The following is a 17,384-nucleotide window of genomic DNA, read 5'->3' on the forward strand; positions in this document are numbered from 1 at the left end:
ATTGAAATCCACTTGAGTGTAATCTGCGCCTGTATACCGGGGATAGTATCCCTGTGGCGCCGGAAAGCAGCTTGCCTTCAGCGTCGGGGCCTCACACATCGCCTTAGAAACCAGCCTCGAACTGGAAGACCACCACCACACGCGATGAGTCGCATTGTGTCGCTAATAACTTTTACCAATCGGCGGAAAGGTCAGTCAGTCGGTGATTACAAGGAGGCGGATTTAGACGACCCTGAAGCAGTGAGACGGTTCACCATCGCTTGACATGATAACGGCAAGAGTTCGAAACAGGAGGCTGCTGCTTGTAATGTCTTCGTTGCGTTGAGATACGGCAACATGTCCACGTTTTATGCAATAAAAGTCTCTGAAGCAATGTGGTATGATAAATACGGCTTATGTACCTCGACAAGCCTGATCTACACTAGACCTAGAAAAAGCGTTTCGTATCGCTCACGGTAGACGACACATACAATACTCTCAGCATATTCACATCTTGATTGGTCATCAAGATAGCCAATACTATCTGACTTTCCCGAACCAATTTTGAAGCTCAGTTTTATGTAGAATTTTATCGTTTGTAGAACGTATCTTCTCACAACATCCAGTCATCGAGTGAGGGATCCATCGACGCATTACCCTCGTTAATCCCACCTCCCGAAAGTGCACGCCCAGTTGGCACTGTATCCTGGATCACCTCAGCCAAAAAGTTCTCTAGTCCTGTTGTAGCGACTAGTTAGTCAGACTTTAGAGGTTGTTGGATTACAAAATCTCTCACCGGGGTCTATGCCAAACGTCTCGTTGAAGAGCAATGTTTCCATGGTATCAAAACCACTTGCTTCGTCTGTCATACCAGTACTGGACGGTTGCTTGTCGTTCGTTGCATCGCGAGACACCCCAGCCAAATTATCTCTATCGACAGAGAGATAGGCATCGAACCGAGGCCCACCGGCTTGTGCGAGAACAATACTGACGGCTTCGCCTGCTTTTTTGGCTTCGCGCGAGCCATCACATTTTCTCATCCAGATACTACGGGCCGTCCGCAGCGCGGACATGATCTCGTCTCCGCGGCCAAAGACCTGCTTGCGGTATACCACAGAACACAGGATCATGGTTGCTGTTAAAAAGTGGTGGTTCATGATCGAGCCAACCCTCCAATGCATCATGTAGAGCTGACCGCCGGGACAGGTCTCTTCGTCCAATACTTGCTGTATCTTTATTGTCGCTAGAGACGCCTCGAGGCATGCGCTCCGTGAATACGTGAAGGTATCACAGGTCGGAGACATCGACCGAGCAAACAAAACGCGCCGGTGGAGCATGATTTTCCCCTTGTAGAACATGTGGCTGAGAAAGAGCCGGGCCATGATGGTTTGAGGTGAGTCAGTGACACTCGCGGCCATAGACTTAGCTCTCAGCGGGGGAGGTATGCTCTTGCCGGCTTTGTTGAGGATTTCGTCAAGACGCATGATCTCGGCATAGCTGCATGAGTTGAGCGAGGCAGTCAAATCCGAGATCGTACCAAGGGCGATGAGGATCCTCCTCCGCGCAATGACCCCCAAGGTCGTTGTGAGCTCTGTCTCCGGCCGCGGTTCAGGCAGCACAGGCATGCCTTCCCGGAAGTCTTCGTCGTTCAGGTTTAGTGGCTCTGCGGTGTCGAACTCGCCATCGCGAACCATCCGAGGCATGCCCATTTGGCCTGAAATCAGCACATCCCCCAGCAAAACGGTTGCCCATACTCTCCTTCTCATCTCTGCTTGCAGGGGAGTGATGCCAGGGAAGTGTTTGGGGTCTCTGTGGTAGCCCATGCGCTTTGCCAGGTTCACCTCTAGGCCAAGCAAGAACCACACATCTTTCTCGGCATCGTCGTGAATGCGGAACTCGACGTAGACATAGTTCATGAACGTTTCGAGCGCATGCTCGCCACCTAAAGTGTACTCGCCCATCATGAGACACTGGACTAGTTTCTCCCGGTACAAATCAATCTGGAGCCGTTGCTGCTGATGTTCGAGAATGTCGGTGGGAGGGTCGGACGCAATGACTGCAAGGCATATCATGCTGTAAAGAAGGCCAACCCACATGATGGGAATGCCATCGGGATCGGCCCAGAAAGCCTCGTACTGGTTCCATCAATAACTGACGGAGCAAAACTGAGTTTGAAAAATGATTGAACTCACTTGCTTCAGAAAGGTAGGTCCATGCACCGATGCTGCGGGTAGGTTAGCAATCCGTATGCAGACTAGGTGGCTGCTAAAAGAGTGGTTCACTTACATGAAGCAACCAAGTCAAGACGGTTGAAGTAGCGTGCGATATATCTATCTACCGCGGGTTTTGGCGGAAGAGCGGCGACAACCTCGGCTTTTGAAGTTGCTGGGCGACATCCGTACAAGAGCCTGGCGCGTCGACGCTCGGGTCGCGCATCAAGATCCTCACGACCATCACCATGAAATCCTACGGCCTGCGTGGGGCTTTCTGCGAGCTTCAGTCGTTCCTCTCGATCGAAATGGTCTTTGAGATCAGCGATGCTATCCATGATGGCGGCCCAGTGATCACTTCCAACATAGTAATGTTCGGAGACACTGAAGCGCATGCTCCCAGTATCTGATTGGTCGTCGAGTGGTGTGCTGGAGTCAGTCGCTGGTACGTGACTGCCTGTATCCTCGACGGCATTGCTTTGTGGTTGTGTCGAAGGCGAGCCCAGTGTTATCACAAGACGTTCAAGATGTACTAAGCGATCTTGTAGTGACAGTGGATCGCCAGTGGCGTATTCTTGCTTTGTTGTGCCGGCTTGGTTCACGGGGTAGAAGCAAGGGAAACCTCGCGACGCGCAGTTCGAACATGGGTGTTGACGGTCGCATTTGGTCCTTTGGATCTTACGTTAATGGATGACAAGCTTTCAAGCTGGACTTGTATGAACCTCGGGCATACTTGCGGCGTCGACAGAGACTACATGAAAGTTGGGGTTTGTCACGGCGCCGGCTAGCGATCGATCGCGCGCTCTGTATCGATACATCTTGGTGAGACTCTAAAGAGGGCGAGCTGATCGTTGACGGCGTTCGTTGGTCCATCGCAAACATCGAGAGACTGGTTCAGATGTCGCGTTAGGAGGTTTGATGTGATAGTAACCCCGTTGAGTAAGCGTATCTGTGTGTCGTGTAATCGACGTATTGCAGTTGGAGGGCTCTCTGCAGCGATCAATTCTTTCTCATCGTAGTGGCGGCAAGGTCATAACCAAAGTAGATAAGCACTAGCCCGGCGACTTTGCCGCAGCATGGACTTAGTGACCCGACCCTCCGATCCTCCGGCCGATCCTCCGTTGCCCCATTTCGTCATGCAGAAGACTTGGTTAGGGAAGTCAACTGGATAGAGGCTGCTTACTGGCTCACAACATATCCTGCCCAATTCCATTTCCAAATGTGTTCTGCGGTTAAGTTCGAAGTCACAACCTATTTTTAGAGCTGTCTGATTTCTAAGCTTGTTTTCACCACAATCTAAGCGCTCAACGCCACCGGAGCAGACCAGCAATAGCGGGCACAATTATACAGGTCTGAAACAGACTGAATCTATGGTTCTTATGATCTAGGACCGGTCCATAACGTGAAAACTACACCGTCTCCGTTAAATAGAGTCCAAGGAAACAAAAAGTTGGTCTTCGAAACAGAGAGCCACGCGCACGTTTGCATGTCATGCCATAAAACTTCACCTCAACGGATGTACCCCAGTCTGCGCAAAGCTTCCAGCTCAAGCTCTGCATTGTCAGCCGCAGTGAACGACCCAATTCTCTCAGCGTCGAAGCTCTTCACGTATCCAGTATCCGCTACGTGGTCTCCGGTCTTTTCCCTTTCATGCCAAAGCTTCTGAACCAAGTTGCCAACGTTCAGCTTATTGTTGTCCTTTCTAGAGAGGTCGGTAAGTACCATGGCACGGATCAGCTTCGAACAAATGTGGTGAGCGCCGGGGAATGTCTTGGCAAGAGTGGCTTCGGCGCACGTTCTGAACACACGGTACCACGTCCAGGACTGGTTCTGCAGGCCGAGGCAGGTGTCCTTGAAGCCAATCTCAAATGCGAGGGGGAGGAAACCGGCAGCGGCCCAGCCGATGACGGAAACAAACTGATACGTAGCTTTGCCTTGATCGCTCTTGACTTGTCGAACGAGGATGTTTCGAGGTTCCAGATTGTTGTGGCACAAGCCTGACGTCTGCGTCAAAAAATCCAGGTCCGTCTGGGCGAAGCCCAATTCGACCGCCTCTGGGGTCTGCGTTCGAATGATGACAGCCCCATCCGGTTTCTGGTCGACGCTGTATTTGGCGCTGCCGGGGCTTACCATGGACACAAGGAAGGACTCGAAATCTGGGAAATAACCGTAAGCAGGACCACCTACCAGAGTGGGAGACGCAGTTGCAGTCCTCTCAAATAGCGTTCCTTCAAGTGCTTCCTGCGCTTCGTCACCGGCCTCAACCAAGGAAACGTCCCGCAGTTGGAACATAGCGCTGGCGACTGCCTTCGCCATGAAGTATTGCGTGAACCTATCCATATCGTCCCAGACCGTGTCAAGCGTGCACGTATCCATGTAGAACTGTGAGAGCAAGTACGTTAGCTGGGCGCCTGTTTCTGTTTGGGTGTGGCCAGCACCCCAAACCTTGGGCACAACGTGGGGGAGTCTTAGGTGAGCAAGTCTTTGGATTGCCGCGGTCGCCAAGAGTGGGTTGCCCTCTCGGCTCTTCTCGAAGCGGATGATGAGGTGGGTCGGGAGGCCCCGAGGGGACTGATCTTCGTCGAACTGAACTACAATGGTGCAGATGCTGGAGCTGTTGGAGATGATGCGGTACTTGCATGTGGTGATGTCGTTGAGCTCGGGAATCCTGGAGAGACTGATGAGGTCGGGGACAAGGAGGTCTTGGCTAGCTCCAGACATTTTTGCTGAAATCTGAACGATCTTCTGATCTTGCTTTCTGAATACGGGATTGAAGAGTTTGGATAGTTTGAAGTGATGTGTGAGTGCTGGATGTGAAGATGTTCTCGAATGTGTCTGTGCTACTCGAATCCAGATTTCCGTTTGATGGGCTGGGTCTCGAGAATATATACACCACATTTTCTGTAAGGGATTCGAAAGAAACAATGTGGCGAGTGGGAGTGCAGAAGTTCAAGAACAAAGTGCAATGACAACCCAGGCTATTGTCCATGTTCAACTACGTTCTTTCGAGTTTCTTCAGCGACAAAGATTGGCCCAAAAATAGGGTAAGACATGATTGGACAAAGAAACAAAAACAATAAGCTAGCAAGGGCTTACCGTAAGCGCTTTCAAATCGATACAAGTCTTCGATGCTCTTTGCGAGGGAAACAAAAATGCCAGTCCGAGCGAAAACAAGATGTCGTGATAGTACTTGACCACAGGTCACAACCCCAGCCAGCAGCGTGAAGGAAGACGATGAGACTGATGAACAATGCTGAATTCCAATCTCAAGTGACTTCATCCTGCACAGTTTGATCAAAAAACAACTAGGCAATGCAAGGGACACGCCTCAGCCAAGCCGGATGTTTGTATACATGCCCTTTCAATCTATATTTTAGGTTCGGATTTTCCAAGCATGTGATTTGAGTGAAATCAGGCAGTACACTAATTACTTCAATCTCTAGATAGTGGGATTATCTTGGAAGATTACAATAATCAAAGCAGTCTTTTGTCTAACACTGATTCTCATTCACCGGGACGATGTCCACGGTGAGAGACCTGCGGCCCGAGCTCACCGAAAGCCCCACATGAATCTCCCCCACCAGACAGCTTCCTCACCTCGAACCTCTGAATCTGCTTCACAACCCCCAAGTCAACCACTCATCACCCAGTCGACTCGCATCTCATCCGCCCCAGCGCCACCGCGAATTTGTCACGATGGACACGTCACGCGACTCGTCGAACCTGCTCGACACGCACAACCGCCTCATCGCAGACGTCCTCTCGCGCTTCCGCATGCTCACGATGCTCGCGACGATCCAGGCCGAAGGCGAGCGCAAGAACGCCGAGCCGCAGACCGTCGCCGTGACGGGCATGTCGATGCAGATGGAGTTTGAAGGCCTGGTACGTCGGCCCTATCTGTCCTCCCGCTTTCCCAAGTCCCCCCCGCTTCCATGCCTCGGGCACTCTTTCCCCTCCATCGTCTCCCTACTTGAGCCCCGCGCTGACATCGACACCCAGCACACCTCCATCAAGGACCTTCTCGCCCTGAGCCGCCGCCTCAAGGAGCTCTGGCTCTTCGGCAAGCTGGGCCGCGGCGAGGGCGACGCGCGCATCCAGGCCGACAAGCTCCAGGCCGACGTCGTGCGCTGCGCCGAGCTTCTCAACGCCATCCAGGAGTCACGGTACGCCGGGCTCGCGAGCGCGGCGGGCGGCAAGTGGGCACCCATGGGACGACCGGAGGCTGCGTCTGCTAATGCCGAAGGCGCTGCCTCTGCTGCTGCTGCTGCCGCCGCCGCTGCTCCTCCTCCTGCTAACACTGTCGCGGCGCCAAATGGGAACGGCAATGGGGCCGGCTCTGCATGAGGAAGATGGGACAAACCCGGGGAACGGCGAAATGAGGGGGGTGGGGGGGTCACCAAGACGACCCTACGACACGATTTGCATTTACTGGCGTTCGGAAGGCACCGGATATTGAGTGGTCGTTGCAACAGGCCTTTTTACGCTGATACCCGTATCTAGAGGACGAAAAAAAAAAGAACTTTTCATGCTTTTGCGTCTGATCTACGGCGGATGTCTAACACCAAATACCATCCCATACATGCCCCCCCCCCCCCCCCCCCCCCCCGCTCCGAGTACGTCTAGCTAGACCATGCTTAACCGTCGCCGTTCTCGGGATCCTCGTCCTCGTCGCCAATCTCCGTCTCGAGAGTCTTCGCGCCCTTCTCGTCTTTGCCGGTGCGGATCCCGCCGGCGTCAATGCCGCCGGCCGTCAGCCACAGAAAGTAGTCCGACTTGAAGTTGTCCACCTGCTGGAAGAAGATGTGGAACCTGTCGGTATGTTAGTGGAAAAGGGGGCCCCCCCAGGAAGAACGGCTGTGGCGTCGGGGTTAAACTCACGTGTTCTCCTGCTCCTCGACCTCGAAGATGCGCTGGTAGATCTGCTTGTCCTTGAACGCCTGGAGCTTTTCGTCGTACTTGCCAAAGTCGATCGTCTCCTTGCCAAAGTTGTCCTTGGCGCGGCGGTTGTAGGCGTCGAAGACGGGCCGCTCGAGCAGCAGGCCCAGGCCGGGCGCCTTGGGGATGGCGATCCGCGTCGGGCCGTAGCTCTGCTTGATGCGCTCGAGCGGCGTCGCGCAGCGGACGACGAGGGCGGCCATGCCGACCATCTTGCGGATCTGGTGCATCATGAAGCTCTGGCCGTGTACCTTGAGCGACACCCACTCGGTGTCGCGGATCTGGATCGGCTGCGTGTTGACCTGGAAGGACTTGATGTGGCGCTTGGCCGACGGGTCCTTGAAGCTCTTCTGGACCGTGTAGTTGTGGAAGTTGATGGTGCCGCAGTACTCGTTCAGCGCCGCCTGGAGCTGGCTCAGGCGCTCGGGCGTGACGCGGTACCGTCTCTTGGCGGCGATGTAGGCCGCCTTGATGTCGCGCAGGGCGAAGTCGAGGGGGGTCAGGTCGCGGTTCCGCGGCTTGACGCTTCCCTCGGGGACTTCGGCAGCGGGCTTGACTTCCGTCGCGGGCTCGGTCGTCTCGGTCGTCTCGGTAGCGGGCGCCACGACGGGCTCCGCCGGCTTCTCCTCGGTCTTGGTCTCGGAATCGGGGGCAGCCTTGGGCTCCTCCGCCTCGCCAGCGGTCGCGGCCTCGTCGGCGTGTATCCTCTCCATCACCTTGGCCCTGGTCTCAGGGTCGAGCTTGTCGAGGATGGGCTTGATGTCCTTCTCGTCAACCTCTCTCCAGTAGCCCTCGACATCGGCCAGCTTCTTCTGGAACTCTTCGTAGTATCCCTTCTCCTTGGCCACCTCCACCAGCTGCTTCCACAGCCAGCTGTCCGGGTGGGGAGGCAAGAGGCAGTAGGTCGGCAGCAGGTACTCGTACCATCTCGAGTCGCAGGTCTGGTAGCAGCTGAAGGAGTTGTTGGTGCGCTGGATGCCCCAGACGCGAATCTGGTCGGGCAGGTTGGCGTTAATCTTGTCGACGATTTCCTCGTCCTCGATGATGAGCTTCAAGCTGATGACGTTGCCGGCGGCGTGGACGCCCTTGTCGGTTCTCGCGCAGCGCACCAGACTCGACTTCTTGTGGTCGTCGGCGTTGGCCTTGGAGATGGCGCCCGCGGCGACAAAGGCCTTGAAGAGGTCGCCCTCGATCGTCTTCTCCTCGTTGTTGATCTGCATCCCCTTGTATCCGGTGCCCGAGTAGCCGACCATGACGGCAACCTTTCGCTTCGGTCGGCGTCCCTCGGCAGCAATCTCCTCGGCGCTGAACGGGCTGGGGACGGCCTCGGGGTTGCCATCCTTGTCTACCTTTCGGCGCTTGAACTCTTGGTACTCGGAGTTGCGTCCGCGCTTGTCAGTGGCCTCGCGGCTATTACCTGGTTAGAAGAAGTTGTTGGCGAGGGTGCAAACGTGCAAAGACGAAGACGAAGACGAAGACAGAGAAGGAAAAGAAACAAAAAAAACCAAGTCAATTGGCATTGAGAGAGATAGTTCTTACCTCCATGCTGAGCGTCCGACGTCGTGCTTCCGCTTGGGTCCGCGGGATTTGCCGTTGCGCTTCTCTTCGCGGCCGCCCTTCCGTCCACCCACCTCAGCAGAATCGGGCTGGGTTGAGCTCTCGGTGCGGGAGTCTGATGGAACTGACGGCTTGTCGCCGGTCGGGAGATCAGCGGGCTGCCTCGCGGCAGCGCCGCCTGTCGGTTGAGGAGGAGTATCGGTCGCCATGTTCGGATTGAGACGGCGGACGTTCTCATGGTCCGTACAGTCTGTAGCAGGTGGAGTGATGCCGCCCGCTCATCGCAGAAAGGCGTCAAGAAATTTTCCTGCGGGCTGCAAGGCTGCGGGACGCGACGCGGAGATGTGGGGCCGTTCGGCTGAATACCGGCTTTCGATGTGGGGTATCTGACTCGCTAATCCAGTTTAAGCTAGACCCTGTTTGGTAGGCGCACGGATTACTAACTCAACTCTCTCTAGGTGTCTTTCACACTCTGTCTTTCACAGACTCTCTATCTTCCACGCTCTCTCTCATTCTGCTCAATGACTGAATGACGAATACGCATGGTTTAAACCAAGCTTGGTCATTCGCATGCTGCTATTACGTCACTTTCTCAAGTGTAGCCCTGTAATAAGCCAAGTACAAACACACTATACACCCTTACTGCTGAGGCCGCTGATTACGCGGCGTGTGCATGAGCTGCGAGCTGACTAGCAGCAGGTCAGAGTGAATCCCGAATCGGACAGAGATCAATATGATTGGTTTTTCGCATTCAGCCTGTCAACTAATACGGCAATACGACGACAACCCGGTGCTGAATCGATGTCTCTGTCTCCTTTATCATCACACAATCTGCTTTGCCCAACTAAACCTTATTCTTTCCGACTTTGCGAACGCATCCGTAAAATCTTTACTTGAGCTTCCGTTATCCTCTTGTGCTTTTCCCCATATGTTCCAGCTGGTACGAAGGCCACCCCCGGTTCTCAAGGCAACACACCCCCCAGCCCGCCTTAGTCCGCTCGGTTCGGGTCCGACACCATGCCCAAACATCGGAAATCCCGCCTCGGGTGCAAAGAGTGCAAAGAGCGCAAAGTCAAGTGCGACGAATCGAAACCCATCTGTATTCGGTGTAAGGGCGTAGGGAGAGTCTGTTCATATCAAGAACTGGTCAGCAACATTCCGACGCCGAAATCTCAAGCGTCGGCTACCTCGCCGCTACCGTCATCAACGCCGGCTCCGAGTTTCCATCACGGCAGCATCCGAGGACGCGGATCAAACCTAGCTTCGTATCCGACTACGCCAGCTTCGATTTCAGATGATGCTGCCGCCGCCACCGCCGCCACGTCCATAGACCCGCGGCTACTCCCCGAGTCATTCTTCTCGGAGACCTTCAGCTTGTTCCACTTCGATCTACTTCTCCACTTCAGGGGCACGTTGACCGACGTCATGATCAGTGTGCAAACTGACATGGAACGCATGCTGCACCTGACATACACCGAAGCCCTGAAAGCCCCCTACCTGATGGACCAAGTGCTCGCCTTTGCCGCCGCTCACAGGAGCGTGGTGGCGGTTGAGGGAGAGACGAGAGACTTGTACCAAAACGAAGCAACCCGGCTGCAGGCGAGGGCCATTAGCAAGCTGGGCCTCGGCGGCGTGCAGGTCACGGAAGCGAACGTCATGGCCCTCTTCTGCTTTTCCCTCCTGATCGGCCAGCAGACCCTTTTCGACGCCTTCTCCGCCGCCACGTCCATCCCGACCGTCCTTGACAAGCTCGTCCAGTGCCTCACGCTACATCACGGCATCCGTGTTATTGTGGCCGAGTCCATGGAGAAGTTTATGACGCTGCTGCAGAAGTACTTGCCCCACGATCCCATCTACGCGGTCACGGATGTGACAAATCTGTCCCACGGCAGCGAGTGTGACAGTCTGCTCCATCGGCTGGCGGACAGCGAGATGAACGAGCAGAATAGGGGTGTCTACGTAGAGGTTGTCAAGATACTGCAGTATCTCATTGACTCGGTGCGATCGGACGACAAGCGCCGGTACGTCGTCATTCAGGAGTGGCCGGTCCGCATATCCCAGGAATACATCGCGCTGTTGCAGCAGCGCAGGCCGGAAGCTCTCATCATTCTATCTTATTACGCCGTATTACTCCATTGGGCCAGGGCTTATTGGACTGTGAGGGACTCTGGGAGGTTTCTGATCGAGGCCACTTCCCGTCACCTTGGGTCTTATTGGGCAGACTGGCTCGAATGGCCCAACCAAGAGTTGAGCGTTGGGGTAGACGAGGGATCATGAGCTAACATGATTTATTTGACAATTTCCTTTCTTTCTTTTTGCAAAGCTCTTGTACACTATTCATATTTATCTCTGAAAGAACCTCGTTTGCGATGGCTGGAAAAAGAGGCCTACAAGGTCCTCTAGGGGGGGGGGGTGACAAAGACGCAAAGAGTATCGCAATCGAATCAGGTGTCCCACAGGTTCCATCACAACTCGTTCCAACGTTGCGCCGACCTCTTGGCGCGATTCGCAACCGAAACCCCTCCGGAGCAAGACCAGCACCCTGCCTTGGAAGCGTCGCCGCAGTCCTGGTCAAAGACTGATGTCTGCGGGTACGGGCACAGGATCCGGTCATGGGTCGCATTGCCCACAGTGATCTTGATCGGCGTCTTCTCGGGCGCGGTGCCGTTCTCGACCCAGTCACGGAGTTGGTGCAAGAGCCCGGTCGGCGAACCGCTGGCGCCGCCGAAGCAGTGGCCCAGGCCGGGGGCCTCGAAGTACCGATAGAATTCGCGGACCTCGGGGTCGACGTCGGCCACTGCGTTGTAGTAATCTTCAGTGCCACCTGGGGGAATGATGTTGTCGGCCTGCGGATAGCTTTAGTTGGATCCACTTCAAGATTGGGGAGCAAAAGACTTACAAGTCCGTGGAAGGTTACCATTTTCCCGCCGGCGGCCTTGAATGCTCTCAGGTCGGCGTCACTTGTTTCGATCATAGAAGCATATTGCTGAGTGCCCGAGTACGCGAGACTGTCAAATTCCTCCCGTGTGAGCTTTGCCATGTCTAAAGTTGCGTGCTTGGCCACGAATAGTTTAAGCCACGAGGTACCGAGGTTACTGGGCGTGCCAGCACACCCCTTCTCAGTGCAGTCCGTTGCTGCAATACCTGGCTGGCCGAAGGATCTCGGTGAGTTTCCGGTGAGGTCGGCTCCGGGCAAGATGCCGTGGTAATCTTCCCTGCCATGCCAGGTTGCGTTGAGCACAGTGGCGGCGGCACTGGTAATGATCTTCCGGGTTCCGTTCAGCTGGGCGCAGGTAGTGGATTCTCCCACGACGGAGAAGGGATCGAAAGTGCCGAGGCATTGCTTGACGTCGGAGACGATGCCGTCGATAACACCGTCAAGCTCGTCGCAAGCGGAGACGGCGGCGAGGGTAATGGCGTCCAGCTCGCACATAAAGGGCCACTGCCCGAGCTCGTTCATGACCTGCTGCGGCCACTGGATGAACGTGAAAAGCTTGTTCCAGTTGATCGCTGGCGCGCCAGCCGCGATTCCGTCAAAGGCAGTCGGGTAACGCTGGGCAAGCATGAGACCCTGGCGCCCACCCTGGGAGCAGCCGTTCCAGTATGAGTATTTCGGGGCTTGGCCGTAAAAGCTCTTGATCAACGACTTTCCGATGATTGCCTGGGAACAACAATGTCAGTAAGACGTTCGAGAGGGTGTTATCATGGACACTGGTGGAATAGGATAGGTTAGAGGAGCATAGTAATGATACGGCATACCTGCTCGTTGAGGGAGACGGAGCCCAGATTCTGCAGGTTGTAAAGGTTGACGTTGCCAGGGCTCGTCTGAGCCCACTGACTGGGCTCCACCGACGAACCAAGCCCGGCGTCAGTAGTGATGGTTGCATAGCCATCGGCCAGGGCGCCCTGCATGGCATTGTAGCTCAGGAAGAAGCGGCCTGCGACCCAGCCTCCTCCACCCACGGCGAGGAAACGCTCATTCCATTCCGTCGGCAACCATGCCTCTGCTACGATGCTGTCGTTCTGCCCAGGATGGGTGTATGTAACGGTGATGTTGCAGAAGGTCGCGTTCTGGAGCTCGACGGACGGTGAGGTGTAGCGGTAGGCTTCAGGGACCGATGCGCTGTAGTTGGTGACCAAGTGTGATTCCAGGGACTTGATCTCGGTTCCGTAAACAAGAGGGTTGAAGGCGCTAGGGACGCAATTCTGCGCAAGGGAGAGGGCCATTGTCAAACGACGATCTACAGCTCCAAGAGGAATAGACAAAGAAACTGGTATTGATCAAAAAAAAAGCGCGATGTGTTGTGGGTGGCTGGGTGGTGCATCATGGCCCCTTCAGGCGCTGACAGGAGTGCTTTATATCATACGAGCACAGGACAGACAACCACGTAGGAAGAGTCCATCCGTGACCGAGGTGGATTTCTACACGCGTAGCGGCATCCAAGAGCACTCTGCTCCGACTGCATCTGAGGGCAGCCCGCCCTGTTCTGGTGTTGATCTCGGCTGGCGTCCTCGGACACAGTGTTATGCGATTGGTCGCGGACATACTCCTACGATGGGTCTTGCGCCACTTGCTCGGGACTGTAAACGCGCGTACCGAAAGAACACGGGAACGGTCTAAATGAGGAATTTGAGATTACAACCGACATCGGTCTAATAAACTATAATCCTTTTTCACGCTTAAACCCGCAAGTTCATTTTGACGTTTGGTGTATGCGCTGCCCAATGCTTGACTGTGTGACGCCGGCGTCGGGGACGTTTTCTGGCTTGAAGATTGGGTTGCCAAACCCGCGGGGTCAGCAAGTGAAGCAATGGTTACCGCGATCTATCGATGCTAAATATATTATTAAGACGGGCTCCCCCCCCCCGGGAAACCAGTCTCTTGCTTGGCTAGCTTAAATGTGACGATGGACTTGATCTTCGGCCCAAGATCTCATAGTCGGTGCACCGCGCTATATAGTGCCATTTGAACAAATGACGCTGGAAATGCTCCCGATACCTGAAATTAAACTATAAATATTCAAAGACTGTTTTAGTTGAACAGGACCTCTTTCCACCCTCGACAGATATCATTCTGGTTGTAAGAGAACGAAACCATTCTCATTGTCTTGAAGCCCCTGCGACATGAACAACAATCTTCCCCTTGGCGTGACCCTCCCTCAGCTTGCTGTAGGCGGCCGGGACGTCTTCGAACGCAAACGATGAGTCAATGACGGCCCTTGCTTTCCCCTGTGCCATCCAGTCCCCAATACGCCGGAATGTCTCGGCAGTGTTGTCCATCTGAACGAAGTAGAACGGCTTTCCGCCCAGGAAGGAAGGACGCAGTAGCTTGCACACATCGGAGAATATCCCGGAGAGGGAGAGAGCCTCCCCGACACCCACCGAGGAAAAGGTGCCGCCGGGTTTAAGGATGGTGCTGCTGATGTCGTAGAGCGCCGAGGTGCCCCCCACGTTGTCGATCACCAGGTCAAAGACCTTGCCTCTGCTCTTCAGCTCGGCCACCACATCCCGAGTCCGGTAATCGATCACCTCGTCGGCGCCGAGCTGGCGGCAAAGGTCAATGTTCTTGCCGGAACATGTCGTGACGACTTCGACCCCAAGGGCCTTGGCCATCTGTATCGTCCATGTCCCCGTGCCTCCGCTGCCGCCGTTGATGAAGATCTTTCCCCCAGCCTTCAAGGTGTCCGGCATCAGAGACTGGTACGCCGTCGTGGCAGCTGTGCCGACAGCGGAGGCCTGATCGGGGTCGACGCCCTCCGGCACGGGGGTGCAGTTTGCGCCCGAGATGATGATGTATTCCGCCAAGGTGCCTCTCTGGCTCGGGCCGGGGTAGCCTCCGAAAACGATCTGCCCGGCTTTGAACGCGTCGTTGGAAGGGTGCGTGGCCACGACGCGGCCGCAAAAGTCCAAGCCCGGGGTCGCTGGGCGGGTGATCATCAAGCGGCCGAGGAGAGTGGACACGGGGATCTTGTAGTCGACCGGGTTGAGCGATGCGCTGATGACTTCGACGATAAGCTCGTCTTTGCCGAGAGATGACTTCTGAGGGGCCGGTGTGTCTTCTTTGAGCGTCAGGCAGTCCTCGAGCCTGCCGTCGACCGCGGAGTACTGCCAGCTTCTCATGGTCTCCCGCATCTTCGTCGCTTTCTTGTTGGTATGTATTGTCGTAGAGATGGACGTTCACCAAGGATCGCGGGTGTTTTGCACAGGCTAGGTGAACTTTTAATCTTCTTTTTTTCACAGTCTGTTCACATGACGGATAGATATACCTTCCCAGTTGACTACATGTGATCTGAAATTAATGCTGATAAATCAGATGAAATGCATACTGACAACTCCGCAAGTTGACCGTTGCTCAAGGCGGGGGTTGCGGAGCGGAGTTCGATCCTATGTTGCAGAAGCGAGGGTCGGAGTTCCGCTCGGAATTCACTACCCACGCCTCAGGAGATGTTTTCCGTCTCAAGATGGTATGTTTGAATGAATCTCTAAACTGTTGTTTAAATTGGTAATGCCGAGTGGGACGCTATTGCTTCGATATATCAACATGGGTATTATCCCTACACCGTAATCGAGGAGTCCTACTGTCTAGAACCTGTATGCTACAACTAAACAAACGTCCTCACATTGCGGCTAGAACCTAGCAGTCTTTCTTAAGGCATTCAACCAATTTCACATGGATGCGAGCGGGACCAGCAACTGGTACTAGCCGTACTAAAGGTAAATAAACAAGAAAATCCAGAGATGAAAATCAACTAGCACTTCGACTCCTCTCGCGAAAAGGACGCTGGTAACTTCCCCAGCGTCAAGAAAGCCCCGTGTCATAGCCTGTCTCGATCGATTGTCGCTGAGGGTTTTTTTTCTTCTTGGTTTTTTTTTTTTTTTTTTTGAAATAGGTTTGGCTATTTCAGCAAAACACCCCTCACATTACTTTATTCATTTACTATCATGACTCCATGCCTATGTATACATGCGTTAGAGAATACAGAAACCAAACGCTGAACACCTGCAACAGACAATAACCGACTGACTGCATCGTCAACCATCTCATTCACCCCCGCCGCCGCCGTCACCACCACAACCACCATCACCGCCACCACCGCCGCCGCCGTCGCCACTGCAGGCAGACCCTTCGAACGGGACGTATATGCCATCGTAGACACAATAGACTCCCTTTGTGTACCGATTCCTCCCTTTCACCGGGTTCAGGCCACCGAGGATCCACTTCGCCTTGACCCGCGCCGAATGGCCCGCCGGGACCACCGCGGCGTCGGCGATGTAGTCTCCCATACCCGCATCGTCCATGGTGGCGTACTCGGGGCAATCCTCGTGGTACTTCTTCCTCCACTCGAGCCGAGTTTCCGCGAGGGTTCTCCTCGCCGCCGTGGCCGAGGTCGATGGCTCGTAGTCGATGAGCCTCCGGGTGACGGCGAAACTCCAGGTCCAGTAGCTGGCGGGGTACAGCCGGTGCGTGTGCCAGAGCAGGTCGACGACCAGATTGGGGGGCACGAACTCGCGGTTGCCGGAGTATCTGGCCCTCTCCTCGTCGCGGTAGAGCGTGTCCATGTCGAGCGCCAAGTTGCTGGCAGCGGAAGGCTTGTCTGGCGGTCGTGCGAGTAGCTTGATGAACCGCTCGTAATCCTCGACAGACTCGCCGACGATGGTATCAAAGTCCTTTTGCGTATCTCGCGCGTGGATTGCGGCTTTCCAGAACGCGATCTGCCGGTCCAGCGTGGCCCGGAGGTCCCGGAGATCCGGCCAAATGGTCAACTCGCACTGCTCCCCGAACCTGCGGTGTACGACCACGTACAAGCACGTCTCCAATCTCCTGCCGGTCCTGACCTCGCTCCAGTCAGACAGACTCCACCTGTCTTTCCAGAGAGGTCTGCAGAGCGTCCCATTGAGGTTGTACATGACGATGGGAGGTTCTTCTCCGATTTGGCTGTTCGGCTTCGAGGTAGACAGCATGGAGAGTATGCTCGAACGCCTTCTGACTTCCCAAGGGGGATATCGCCACAATTGATAGGGAAGCTCCGGGCCGAGCTTCTTCCTGTTGAAAAATTGCCATTTCTTCTCGGCCTTCTTGTCGGACCACCCGCCAGAGTTGATAAGGGCCAACAGCCGGGTAGCGGGAAACTGGTGATGGTTCAACCCATAAGCCCTGTGCTTGCCGTCCCATAAATGGCGGTGGAATCTTGTGGGTGATAGAAGATGGCAGTACCAGATAATCGCAACGTCCCTAGGTCACGATCAGCATCGTACTTTGGACGGACGACGACTTCGCTTACCATGGCGGCGGGAAATCATTCGGCGATTCTCCGCTGAAGTCGAGGAACCGAAGGTAGCATATGTACCGCCATTCCGAGAGTGTCAGAGCTTCGTCATGAATGTTGCCTTGCCCATCTTGTTTAAAGTATGGGAGAAGCTTCAGGAATATCTCTACGATATCAATGTGCCTCTGTCTATTTGTCAGTACACATTCTTCGTCACCTTGGGCTCCTTTGAGCACAGCGTCCTACAGCAGCAGCGGCCTGAAGCAAAATTTTGGGCTTCTCCTTTGCCCATGGGTTCTCGAAAACGGTGACGGGAGGAGCCATCCTGCACTTTCTTGGTCGTCGACTTGTTCGATGGTTGCCGGTTTCGATGTCTGCATCGCCATGTCGATGATTTGACGATTTTCATCCATCTTTAAAGCTTCCATACATGAGT

At 54.8% G+C, this 17,384-nt stretch overlaps 8 protein-coding genes across 8 annotated transcripts; 2 read left to right on the plus strand and 6 right to left on the minus strand.

Moving 5' to 3' along the window:
* Positions 1-592: 592 nt before the first annotated feature.
* Positions 593-2,527, minus strand: CH63R_03225 (Fungal specific transcription factor; the record flags this gene model as incomplete). The annotated part of the gene is made up of 4 exons (XM_018298200.1): positions 593-717; positions 776-2,114; positions 2,172-2,203; positions 2,266-2,527. The coding sequence occupies 4 exons, from the start codon at positions 2,525-2,527 to the stop codon at positions 593-595; spliced, it is 1,758 nt and encodes a 585-aa protein (XP_018163016.1).
* A 1,171-nt stretch (positions 2,528-3,698) lies between these two features.
* On the minus strand, positions 3,699-4,910 carry CH63R_03226 (uncharacterized protein; the record flags this gene model as incomplete). The annotated part of the gene is made up of 1 exon (XM_018298201.1): positions 3,699-4,910. The coding sequence occupies one exon, from the start codon at positions 4,908-4,910 to the stop codon at positions 3,699-3,701; it is 1,212 nt and encodes a 403-aa protein (XP_018163017.1).
* Positions 4,911-5,885: 975 nt separating this feature from the next.
* CH63R_03227 (Cell cycle control protein) lies at positions 5,886-6,533 on the plus strand (the record flags this gene model as incomplete). The annotated part of the gene is made up of 2 exons (XM_018298202.1): positions 5,886-6,071; positions 6,189-6,533. The coding sequence occupies 2 exons, from the start codon at positions 5,886-5,888 to the stop codon at positions 6,531-6,533; spliced, it is 531 nt and encodes a 176-aa protein (XP_018163018.1).
* Positions 6,534-6,823: 290 nt separating this feature from the next.
* On the minus strand, positions 6,824-8,890 carry CH63R_03228 (tRNA pseudouridine synthase A; the record flags this gene model as incomplete). The annotated part of the gene is made up of 3 exons (XM_018298203.1): positions 6,824-6,998; positions 7,068-8,534; positions 8,664-8,890. 3 exons carry the CDS (start codon positions 8,888-8,890, stop codon positions 6,824-6,826), a joined length of 1,869 nt encoding a protein of 622 aa, XP_018163019.1.
* An 808-nt stretch (positions 8,891-9,698) lies between these two features.
* Positions 9,699-10,958, plus strand: CH63R_03229 (Upc2 protein; the record flags this gene model as incomplete). Its single annotated transcript, XM_018298204.1, has 1 exon — positions 9,699-10,958. The coding sequence occupies one exon, from the start codon at positions 9,699-9,701 to the stop codon at positions 10,956-10,958; it is 1,260 nt and encodes a 419-aa protein (XP_018163020.1).
* A 188-nt stretch (positions 10,959-11,146) lies between these two features.
* CH63R_03230 (Carboxylic ester hydrolase) lies at positions 11,147-12,908 on the minus strand (the record flags this gene model as incomplete). The annotated part of the gene is made up of 3 exons (XM_018298205.1): positions 11,147-11,527; positions 11,581-12,342; positions 12,441-12,908. 3 exons carry the CDS (start codon positions 12,906-12,908, stop codon positions 11,147-11,149), a joined length of 1,611 nt encoding a protein of 536 aa, XP_018163021.1.
* Positions 12,909-13,781: 873 nt separating this feature from the next.
* Positions 13,782-14,813, minus strand: CH63R_03231 (Zinc-binding oxidoreductase; the record flags this gene model as incomplete). The annotated part of the gene is made up of 1 exon (XM_018298206.1): positions 13,782-14,813. One exon carries the CDS (start codon positions 14,811-14,813, stop codon positions 13,782-13,784), a length of 1,032 nt encoding a protein of 343 aa, XP_018163022.1.
* Positions 14,814-15,722: 909 nt separating this feature from the next.
* Positions 15,723-17,272, minus strand: CH63R_03232 (Chloroperoxidase; the record flags this gene model as incomplete). The annotated part of the gene is made up of 3 exons (XM_018298207.1): positions 15,723-16,914; positions 16,964-17,133; positions 17,195-17,272. The coding sequence occupies 3 exons, from the start codon at positions 17,270-17,272 to the stop codon at positions 15,723-15,725; spliced, it is 1,440 nt and encodes a 479-aa protein (XP_018163023.1).
* Positions 17,273-17,384: the final 112 nt, after the last annotated feature.

This window comes from Colletotrichum higginsianum, chromosome 2 (genome assembly GCF_001672515.1).
Source record: "Colletotrichum higginsianum IMI 349063 chromosome 2, whole genome shotgun sequence".
NCBI classification, from domain to species: Eukaryota; Fungi; Ascomycota; class Sordariomycetes; order Glomerellales; family Glomerellaceae; genus Colletotrichum; species Colletotrichum higginsianum.